Genomic DNA, 12,239 nt, shown 5'->3' with positions numbered 1-12,239 from the left:
TAGAAGCGTGGAGCTTAATAACCATTTAAACTGAATTATTTGATTATGCAGTGGTAATCTTGTTCTTCTTTTTTTTTACCAAAAGCCTTTTCCATTTTGTTGCTTTAAATCAAATAATAAAAAGTTATTAATTATCAAATAATAAAAAGTTATTAATTATATATGCAAGTCTTAGTTCAACTGATAAAAATGTCAAAAAATTATGTTGGACGTTGTGATCGGGTTCGAATCATGACTCATCGACTTATGTGTGAGTTTCAATTGTTATTTCTTATTTCATTTATCTACAAAAAAAAAAATTAATTATGGCGTTCCAATACATCGTGTATTGGTTAGGTCTTGCGGCCATGAGCTCATGCTCACTAGTTTGATCCTTCATGTTGCAACTTTTAGTTTTTTTTTTTTTAAATAACCTGATCCATGTTTTGATTTGTTCGATTCACCAAAATCTATGATTCATCGTATTTTTCAGTTTCGTCTGGTTCTCAACAATTCAATTGCTTAACTGATCCACAATCTAATCAAATCATACTCCTCCGGTTCGACCAGTCGGTCTGATTCTTACAACACTTTTTTATTAGTGCTTTGTTCTTCGTTGTTATACCCTTCTCACGTGCATACCTTTTTTTTTTTCCTCTTCCGTTTAAATTTAGGGTGGATTAGATCATCCCTAATAGGAAATCTTATCTACATAACTATGGTTAGGGATGGAAAAACGGGTTGTCCCACCTTCGCTTTTAATCAATCAAAAATAAGGTAAGGCAGGTCAAGCCAACTTCGATGGTCGGGTTCAAATTGTCACCCACGCCCCTTAGCGAGTTGGTAGGTTGATGAGTCGGCCAGTTAAACGTAAATTTTATTTTTTTTTCATTCACATGAATCGTAAAAGTTCATAATTTTCTATTGTTATTGACAAAATAATAAAATATCTTGAATTATTCGCATGATTTATTGTTGTTATTAAAAAACTTTCAAGAAAATACTTACGAGTAGCAAATAGAGTTTTAAAACAATTACACATGATTATGTAACATTGTTTGGAAAAGACTATCAAGTAAACTCTCAAACAACGTATTCACATGATTATGGGTTGTAATTCTCATAATTTCGCAATAAAAAAAATTTCCCTTAAAACTAATTTGTAGGTTGGCCCACCCCGTCTTGTTTTTTCAGAGGGTTAAACGGGACATACCAATTTAAGAGACCGAGTTCAAAACCTAGGCTCATCCCGCCAAAATAGCGAGTTAAACGGCTCAGTCCGATGGACTCAATCCGTTTTGCAACCCCTAACCATAATACCTAATAAGTACATCCATTTGGGGGAAAACAAAAATGGTACTTAATAAGAAGAGTGGCTTTGTTAAGCTCTTATTCTCTCTCTGTCTCCCTTCACGCGTTTGTATATTTTCATATTAAAATATTGAAACCTCATGATATAGAATTATCAATAGTTGATATACAATTATTAGTGGATCTCATTTAAAATATTTGTTTGAGGTGTTTGATAGAAGGGATTAAGTACTTACTAAATATCACTATTAAAAAAATTATAAATGAATGATGTGTTTACAAGTGACCCACTTAAACACCAAAAACTTGAATTTTGCAATGTTGATGCTCTTACACTGATCTTTCTTGAAGTTTGTTTAATTATCACTCGCAACCCTCTCCTATTTATCAAACGAACACTTAACACTTAACTCCTTTAAACTTGCAATACATGGCATCTTTAAACTTTTTTTATATAATAATAAACAAAAAGGATATTCATTCAAATTGATAAAATATATTATTTAATATTGCTAAAAACACAATGGATGTATCTGCGAACAATCTTACAACATCTTAGCTAATAACATATTAACATACAACGATAAAATGACTACAGATAATACGATAAAATTAAAGTGACCGGAATATTCATGTATTCGATTCTGCAACACTGACGCTCGTGTCATTGATTGAACGCCGCAACAAGACAGAAAATCAAAACAACACTGCTCAATACGACGAACAACACAACGTGCACTCAAACAATTTCGATCAAATTTTACATATTTTCCAACCAAACCCAGATTACTAGAATTCATTTCCTTTAGAAATCAGAGGGTTAACACAAAAAAAAAAAACAGTATTTAATTACCCAAAAGACACATTATTTAAAAATCAGTATATATCCCTTAAAAAATCAAAAGATGATGGATTATGACATGTTTAATTAAAAAATGCTATTATGTTAGAATTAAACTAATTCTAACTTTCTTTTATCTTCTTCAACCATCTATAAAGAGTGATTATGATCAACTTTTGGCGCTAAAATCACCAATCTATATTGTTTTCTTTTCTTTTATTTAAATGAGTATTTTTGTGTATATATAGTTTTCATGTTTTCATTTCGTCATCTTAGTGTGGTACATTGGTTTTGTTTGTTGTGTTATTTTAATTTTATGTCTTGTTGCGGTATTCGTTCGATTAAAATCGACAAAATAACTTTGATTCGGTGCAAATAAATCAATGATTTTGACGTCTTTAATGTTACAAATATGAAAGTATGAGTTTTGTCGTATTAATAGGTTCTATCACTTTGTTGACATTTTATCGTTGTATATTATAACATAGGTGTTGTGTGTTTTCGTAGATTCATCTTTTATACTTTTAACAATTATTTATTTATTTTCAATCAAAGTATTATAATAATTTGAATGAATGCCACTATTTTATTATTCACCAGAAAAAAATTCCACTATTTTAGTTAAAAAAAAATGTAGTATCATTTATTATTAATGCAAACGCGACCAAAATGATTGCAATTGTAATTATTATTATTATTTGAGGAGTGATGGTAACACTTTTTTTTTCAATACACTTTTACCACTCATTCTTTTATCGGTGAAAATCAATGTAGGTTCCACCATATTATGTGGGTCTCATTTCTAAAGTGTAAGATCAACATTTATTTACCAAGAGTAAATGTTAGAGAGAGCATTGAAAAAAGAGTGTTGCTGCTGTTATTATTTTGGTTGCAAAACAAAGAGAAAAAGAAATTAAACTAAAGAAAACTAGCAAAGACTACTCTATAACATAGAAAGTTCCATTTGCACCAAATTTTAGGAGATGCAAAAGATCTTCCAGAGGGGAGCATGGTAAGAAAAATTTGTATCTGATGATGCTCCAGACTTGGCTATAAAGTCCACACAATGATTTTCCTCTAAGAGTATGACAAACAACGACATTACTTTGCTCAGTCGAGTCATTCACTTCTTGAATTAAAACAACAAGGACATGAAACCTCGTGGTTAGCCCCTTGATGTGGTTGATACAGAGTAAAGAGTTGGAGTAGCAAATGAGCTCTTCAATGTCCAAACTTCTTGCCAATATGAGACCCCGGGAAATAGCATATAACCTAGTCCACATAATGTCAGGTGATCCTTGTAGGTAACCTGAAAAACCTGATAAATAAAAAGTCTGCACTATTTCTTATGTTTCCAGCATAACCAGCTCTAACAGAGGAGCTGAGACAACTACCATCGAAATTAACGATGGCACAAGAATAGCTACCACTGTTCCAACAATGAATCTATCAACTTGCACAACATTAAAAATAGCAATGTAGCAAACTTTGAAATCATCTACCATACTATGAATGTTGTAGGAGAGACGATTAAGGGACCAATTTTCATTGTTGAAACACATTTGATTTCGGTGACGCCATGCCCATCAAACACATGCATGCGGCACCATTTGAATGATTCAAACTTTTTTCTCCCACCAAACCTGTGTGGGATAGTTTTTTTCTTTTTAGAATTTGTGTAGGATAGGTTGATTCACTTTAAAGTGAATCTTATCTTATTATAATCATATGGCAAGAGCTCGAGCAGTTTAGGAAGAAATTTTGCTACTCCAATCACTAGGTTACGCAAAGCTATCACGAACAAGAGAAACTTTGCCCAATTGCCCCATTAACGGAAAATAACGACCGACCAAGTTAGTAATTCGTAACGTAACAGACATAATCATTTCTCTACGTTATTATACATATATAATCTTTGGAGGGGACAAACATCTTAAAGGAAAATCTACGTCCACTTTCTATAGAAAGAGACATGATACCTTCTAAGGGAAGTTTGCAAACAACGTAAAAATGGGAAATACATCATGATAACATGTGACCATAATTATCTTCAGTGTATGAAAATTATACTCTCAATTTAGCTATGTTATGTTTTCAAAGTAACGATATTTGTACAACTATTTAGTGACAATTTGTATGACAATCTTTATTTTCTCTTTTTTTATTGGTCAAAAGAATAGACAGAAAAAAAAACAGTAAAACATAATGTGAGTATGGAAAAGAAAGTTGTACACATATCATTTCTCATTTTTTTTAGTCAAGGTTAGAACTTCGACCCTTATATAATATTGTCCTTATAACTACCAACCGAGTTGTGTTTACATGACCATTTTAATTATACTCTACTAAAACTGTAACACTTTTATTTATTTATTTACAATTTTCCCCAGCTTCTATAAAAATAAAAATAATTTCAGTCTGTTAGTGACAATTTTTTCATATGCCTTAAAGTGATACTTAATTTGAGATAACTAGAATAATATTTATTAGTATATGTTATGTAAAGTTTAACATTGTAAATAAGTAACTTTTTTAGGTTTGTTCAAAAAAAATAACTTTTTTAGGATTTGACGGTACCGTAGTACTATTTTGGAAATTTCATTTATTATGCTGGTTCTATTTCGATGGTACTATTTTGTTCTTTTTAATTGATGAGGAACTAAATTATAGTGTCCCTTAGTTTTTTTTTGTTGGCCGACGTCGCTGATATGAGGTGGTTCAATGAAAAATATTGGTTAGGAGACTCTATTGGTGAGTTTATTTTTTTTAAGGGATTATAAAGTGATGTATCTTTTCTCGAAATGTAATATGGAATATGTTTTTTTTTTTTTTTAAGGAGCAAAGTTAGTCTTCACTCTCAAAAGGTAAACAATAGGGTGAAAGTGATTTAAGGTTGTCTTAGTAAAACGATATAGAGAAAGAGAGTTCAATCCCCATACTCAATTCATAAATTATCAACTACACAAATATAAGTCATTATAAAACATGAGCTACTAAAATATAAAAATATATCACTGTTCGGGTATTATAAAAAGTTTCATATTGTTTGAGAATTGAGACTAAAGATATTTTATAAATATTCACACTCTTCAACCAAGTGAATCTCATTTTAACTAAAGACGAAAATTACGACGGTTTATACACAAGATCTAAAGCATATTATACATCAAAAAAGAAGTGTAGCATGTGCTAGATTGGCCCCAAAATCTCATACTTTCTTTATATATAATATAGATTAATTAAAGTTTAAAAGCTCAAACCCTTAGCCTATGTTTAGAATGGCGTTTACTTTTTCAAATTAGCGGCCAGAAATCACGTTAAACTAGAAGCTTAGTTTTTTAGCTTCTTCATTTCCACGGTAGGCATGCTTTGAGATGTGTGTTTGGCTACCCCACCGCCAAACCAAACAGGTACTAAATCCAGTGTCTTGACATCGTCCTTCACAATTTATAGGAGTTTATAAGGTCTAATTCAGGATCATAGGGTTAAACTTTTATTTTGAGATATGATATATTTCTAATTTTTGTCGGTTAATTATAAGGAAATTAAAGTGTCCCTACTGCCCATCACACCCTCAACAAGACTAGTTCACCTCCCATTCTCCCTTCTCCTCCGCGTGTGACCGACAAATAGTGTATATTTCCAATCGTGTGAATTTGTCCACACATATACTTCAACTTGTATTTGAATTGAAACCCACAAAATCTCTAATAGACATAGATTTCTCTTGTCGCGTTGCATATATAATTTGACATTGTATGATTGTATGATTGTATCTGTATTATTAGCTTCCATTTTTTGGGTATAATATTAGCAGCTGGAGCTCTCTGGTGACTTATTTTTGTTGTTGGCAAATTGGGAAACCATTCCTTAAGTTCTAGTACATTTGGCATCCCACCCATAAATTTTTAGATTTGTGGGACATTGGTCAATGTTCATTATAATGTACGTATGAAAGTGATTCTACAAGATCAAAGTGATTTATTCCTTAGTTTTTACAAACAAAAAATGGATCTTAGTTAATCTCTCCAAAAAAATTAGAATTTTTTTAATAAAACATGAATTTAATATGAATTTTTATATTTTTTTACGGTTAAAAATTCATATTTAATAATTTATGTTTTGTTAAAAAATTCTTTTTTTTTTTGGAAATTGTTTTTACAATATTCTACAAATTTATGCATAATTTCATTTAAAAATTACAAAAATTAACTTAAAAATAGGGGCCAAAAGCAGTGGTTGAAAATTTTATAGGGACTAAAAGTTGAAGGAAAATTTTAGAAAGACTAAAACGAAAAGTTGATATCTTTATAGGGACCAAAAACATATTTAACCAATGAAATTATGAATATTTAACGATTTATTATCAATAAAGTCATTATATTCTAACCATTTATTATCAATTTGATTCTTATATTCAACCATTTACTTTCAATTTAGAAAATTATTTCATAGGCTCTTTGCAACCCTTCATAGAAGGTGGATATAGTTCGCTCACTTTGATGTTGAGTTTGGACCGTTATCAATAAAAATTTAATTATAAAAAAAAAGACATTCAGAAATACTAATATGAGTAAAATTTGACAGAGTGAGACATGTTTTTTAAATATTCGTAATTTCATAGATCTATTTGAGAATGTCCTACAAATTTATGGGTGAATTTATTGGTTTACCCGGTTAATATTGGTGAATTGAGATATAATTTTTGTTAGGGTCTTGCTAATAATCGCTCTAAGGGCACTTGTTAAGGATTCAAAAATAGAAATAGTTGATAACTTTCATGTAAAAAAAGTTGTTTCTTGATGTTTCAATGTGTTGACTACACAAATCTCAAGATAGAATTTCCACTTTAAATTGTTTGAGTGTTAATGAATTCTTGATATGTTAGTCTTGCTACAGAGAGGATTTTGTTGGGCATTCGACAATTATAAAACTTTGTCGAATCTTTATGACATAGATCAAATATGTAATAGAGTGAATATTAGGTCATTTTTTTTTAAAGTAACTCGTTGTATAGCTCGAGTACAATATCATATAAACAAGGGATGATGCATCCCACATCTTCGTGAACAGTGTGAACAACGAAGTTAATTCATGAAATTATAGCTTTTTTTTTAACAGAAATATAAGCACTCTTATAAGAAAATCTATGGAAATAGTGCACATTATGATTAGGAGGAGAATTAATTTCATGTGTCTACAAGAAACTCAGACAATTCAAATTTAGGATTCGATACACTAGCAAAGTTATATCGAGAAATGGGGTATGCATTATTATGGGTAACATGTAGAAGAAGGATATTAATTGTGGATGTAAAAAGGATATGAAATTGTATCATAGCCCTTAAATTTTCCATGGAACAAGACACATTTAATGTTATTAGTACTAACCTTGTGCCCCATACCGGCTAGTCCGAATAGGTAGAGAATTTACCAGCTTGGCGGATTGACCCCTACGAACTAACCCATTTTGACGGCTCTAGGTGAGTGAAGCAAGAACTAAAATTTTTGATGGGTTATACTGATCCTTAGCTAGCAAATTTTTGATGGGCTTGTTATGAAAGAGAAAGAAAGCCACATGACTTAGATCAAGTGATATATATTAAAGATGAAGAAGGTAAAGTTTTGTTTAAAAAAAATATGCAACTCATTTATGGAAGAAGTACTGTACTATATTCGATTAATTGATCTAAAATAAAGCATTATGTGTGTAGTCCATGTTCCTAATTTTAATGACTTTGATTGCAATCAATTTGTAATCTATACATGGATCCTTTTCTTCCTTTTCTTTCTTGATAAATCATCACATTAAGGTTATATGAATAATTTATTCCAAGAATCAATCAACCATGCATATATGTGACCCCCACTACACATCAAGTTTGGGGCCACTAAAGGACTGTTGTTGACCCACTTCATTGATGAAGTTTTCATATCTTCAAACGCACCATTACTCACTCAAGATTTTGAGAATTGACAATATCAGAATCTGGCCCACTCCCCTTTTAGTGAATTTTAAGGGTATCTCACAAAACAGAACAAAACAAAATGAATTAAGGATAAATATGTATTGTCTAAATGTATTGTTTCTTAATATGTGTTAATGATTTAGCATGTATAAATCTATTATATTGATTGTTCGGAAGAACTTTAGTTCGAATTTTCACTGACACAACTACTGTTTAAATTTTATTTAATTATCGACCAAACTTGTGATTATTAAAATTCTTTCCCTTAGAACAACATGATTAAAACAATGTTAACCAGTGCCCCAAAAACATTGGTTAAGCATCCAAAACAAAAACAAAAACTCTTTCCAATTGAGTTAATTAATGCAACAACTTGATTGAGACAAATTTACAATTCCTACCTACATGGATAAATTTTATCTCTAAATCTAATATTTTCTGCATCAGTGCAGCGGTGGTATGAAATTGGTATCCGAACATAGACACGTATACTCTTTGCCTATTTGGAAAAATGAGAAATTCTTGTGTGAACCAGGACCAAGAAATGAGGTTTGATCACACATAGAGTTTTTTCCTTTCGTTTTTACTGTTTTCATTTTCTCTCTCTTCTCTCTTCTCTCTCCTCTCTCTTCTCTCTTTGGTTGTGACCAAGAAATGAGGTTTGGTCCTAGTTCACACAAGAGTTTCTCTTTGGAAAATACATATTGTGCACTGTGTAAATAGTATAGTATTAGACCAAAGGGCCATGCAATCCAATCTAAATACCACAATATTGAGCCACATTTAAGACACCCCAACCACCCTCTTCTGCATGCCGTTATCTTGTCTAAGAGTAATTCTCGATCCCTCCAAGCTTAAAGGCTTTCTTGTCATTAAATAGTAACAAGAAAAGTAGTTGCATTGGGAAAAACAGAATGACATAATTCAACTGACCCTCCAAATTAAGTCTAATTAAATGTAATCCAACAATTAAAGACCTCCCTTCTTGTCTCTAATGATCTATAGTACAGTTGATTATAGTTGCATAATCAGTCCTATTTAGAGTTTATGTAGCATCCACACTTTGAATTAAAAGTGTGTCTGATGTACACTAACGCATCACTGATAAATATAAGCAAAAATGATAGTTGAAAAGTTAAAATTTATGGTTAAAAATTTAGTTCATATAAGTCAACCTTTCAACTACTTTTTTTACTTATATTTCATTTCGGATGGAGTATACATCCGGTTGTAGTATATGATTGCATTCAATTTTGTTTATTTTCTTAAATTATAATTGTACTATATATTATCATTATGGTGTTTGATGTACGTGTCTGTGTCTGTGTCTGTGCCTGTATCAGTGCTTCATAGTTGTCGATTGTAGAGGGACCCAATAATTTTCTATATTTATACTACTATCAATATGTACTGCCATACTCTTCTTCCATATGCACCTTTCACTGAGTAGTCCATCACTCTCACAGACACCCTGCATTTATACACACAAGCATCATTTTGTTTTCTGCTTAAAATTTAAGTTACTTACCTTTGTTCATGGCTTTTCCTTTCATATTTCTCTTTGCTTGTTTATTCTTTATTGCTCCTTCAAGCGATGCCTATTGGCCACCTTCCCCTGGTTACTGGCCAAGTTCCAAAGTCAGGTCTATGAGCTTTTACAATGGTTATAGAAACCTTTGGGGTCCTCAGCACCAAAGCATGGATCAACATGGAACAACAATTTGGCTTGATAGAACCTCAGGTATGAATCTGATTAGTTTCGATTCACGTTAGTGTAGATACTCTATCTACTGGGAAAATTACGGTGGTACCATGATTTTGCTGAAACTTTAAAGTGTAGTTATTTCCAAAATTACAATGGCCGGCACAATTTGATTTCGTGAAACTTACGGCGAATTCAAACATGCACAAAATATATCATTGACATGTAACCTACATTTTTCTTTCTAATTATTAGGAAGTGGATTCAAGTCGAATCGTCCATTTCGATCGGGATACTTTGGCGCTTCGATTAAACTTCATCCTGGCTACACTGCAGGAGTTATAACAGCTTTTTATGTAAGATTAAGATATGATCATGATTAAAAAAATGAAGTTAATTAATAGAAGGTTAAACATTTTTTTTAAAATTTGAGTGTGTGATAAATTTTACTAATGAGTTGATCAATTGCAGCTTTCTAACAATGAAGCGCATCCAGGATTTCATGATGAAGTAGACATTGAATTTCTAGGGACAACATTTGGAAAGCCTTATACTTTGCAGACAAATGTTTATATAAGAGGGAGTGGTGATGGAAAAATTATAGGCAGAGAAATGAAATTTCATCTGTGGTTTGATCCTACCAAAAAATTTCATCACTATGCTATAGTTTGGAATCCTAAGGAATTAATGTAAGTCACTGTTAATTTTCACTATATTACTCCTCTTTCGATCCTACTCCCTCCGATCTCAAGTATAAGTGACATTTCACTTAATAAATGGTATTGTGTCTAGTTTCTAATATTGATTTTAGATACATAATTAATTAAATGAATTAAAAAAATTAATTTTTTCTTATAATAGAGACCGACATAGTATAATAATCGTCACAGAAAAAATTTATCCCTTAAAGAGTGTCACATTTAAGATATTATTTTTCACTTTTGTATTTATAATAATTTAAATAACAACAAGGGATAGTTTATTAAAATTACCCTTCTATTTCATTTATTTATCATTGTTTTTAATTTGTATGAAATGCTTAAATTAAACAACCATATGATTGTTTTTTTTTTTTAATAAGCATATGTTTGTGTTATAATCGGTTAGACTTTATTTTTGTGCTAGTTCAAAAAAGTAGAGCATATAGGGTAGCCAATATTTCTTTTTCTGCTGAAACATAATAGGGTAGATGATAACAAAAAAAATGCAATAATGTAACTTGGGTCTTTGTCTGTGTCATATTGATTTGTCTGATTCTTACGGAATATAGGTAATACAACAGTGTATGCACGAATGATTGACATTTTGTAAAATGAAATGGAAGCAAACCAATAATACCATTTTCTTTGAAAAAAATATATCATTTTCTTTGAAATTAAAGAATGTGAGAATAGAAGTATAATCTTTTTTATTATTCCTTTCGAATCTGGATTCCCTACTTCTCCACATATAATGTGTGTGAATCCAGCTACTAAACTAGCTGACAAAAAAAAACAGTAGAGAGTTGTCTTACTAAATTTTAATCATAACAATTATTTTTTTTATTTCAATCTAATGGTCATGATATTGAAGGGGAACCTTACTAATTATAAATGGCACTAATAACAATCTAGTGATCTACATGTGTTTTTTTATACCTTATTATATATAATTAGTTTCACCATACCATTATACAATTGCAGCCATGTGAAAGTGATTTTTTCTTTGGTACAGTGAAGTGATTTTTATTAACTTGTTTTTGTAATATATATTCTTTAACTTACATTATAATTAAACAATGTACAGATTCTTAGTGGATGATATGCCCATAAGGAGGTACCCAAGGAAGAGTGATGCAACATTTCCACTAAGACCAATGTGGGTTTATGGTTCTATTTGGGATGCTTCATCATGGGCAACAGAAGATGGAAAATACAAAGCTGATTACAAATACCAACCTTTTGTTGCAAAGTACACAAACTTCAAAGCTAGTGGTTGCACAGCCTATGCATCACGTTGGTGTCGTCCGGCCACGGCCTCGCCGTATCGGTCCGGTGGGTTGACAAGACAACAACATTGGTCTATGAGTTGGGTTCAAAGACACCACATGGTTTATAACTATTGCCAAGATCCTAAAAGGGACCATAGACTAACACCTGAATGTTGGGGTTAAATCTTTTTATTGTAAAGTGAATAAATTTGGGGATGATTTGGTCTCCAAATAATTTGCTAGTATTATTTGTTGTGTTGTTATTTTTTTAATTTTTCATGGGGTTTGTTGCATAAAAGCAACATTGACACAACAAATTTTTGGTTTATGTAATGTAATGTTTCTCTGTTGGCATAATGTCCGATGAAAAGCAAAGTGTATTGGAATTGGTTTGAGACATTAAGGTAAATGGCGTTCTAAGCAAGCACACTCTTCATTTTATAATGTTACCATGTTACTATTGTCATG

At 31.2% G+C, this 12,239-nt stretch overlaps 1 protein-coding gene across 1 annotated transcript; it reads left to right on the top strand.

The window, feature by feature from the left end:
- The first annotated feature begins 9,515 nt into the window (after positions 1–9,515).
- On the top strand, positions 9,516–12,195 carry XTH32 (xyloglucan endotransglucosylase/hydrolase 32). Its single transcript, XM_085725055.1, has 4 exons — positions 9,516–9,841; positions 10,058–10,158; positions 10,274–10,491; positions 11,588–12,195. The coding sequence occupies exons 1-4, from the start codon at positions 9,637–9,639 to the stop codon at positions 11,952–11,954; spliced, it is 891 nt and encodes a 296-aa protein (XP_085581181.1). The 5' UTR covers positions 9,516–9,636; the 3' UTR covers positions 11,955–12,195.
- The last annotated feature ends 44 nt before the right edge of the window (positions 12,196–12,239 follow it).

The sequence above is a fragment of the Medicago sativa genome, chromosome 1, assembly GCF_051527215.1.
Source record: "Medicago sativa cultivar Bolivia chromosome 1, Bolivia_mono, whole genome shotgun sequence".
NCBI lineage: Eukaryota > Viridiplantae > Streptophyta > Magnoliopsida > Fabales > Fabaceae > Medicago > Medicago sativa.
This window is presented reverse-complemented; position numbering and strand designations above follow the sequence as displayed.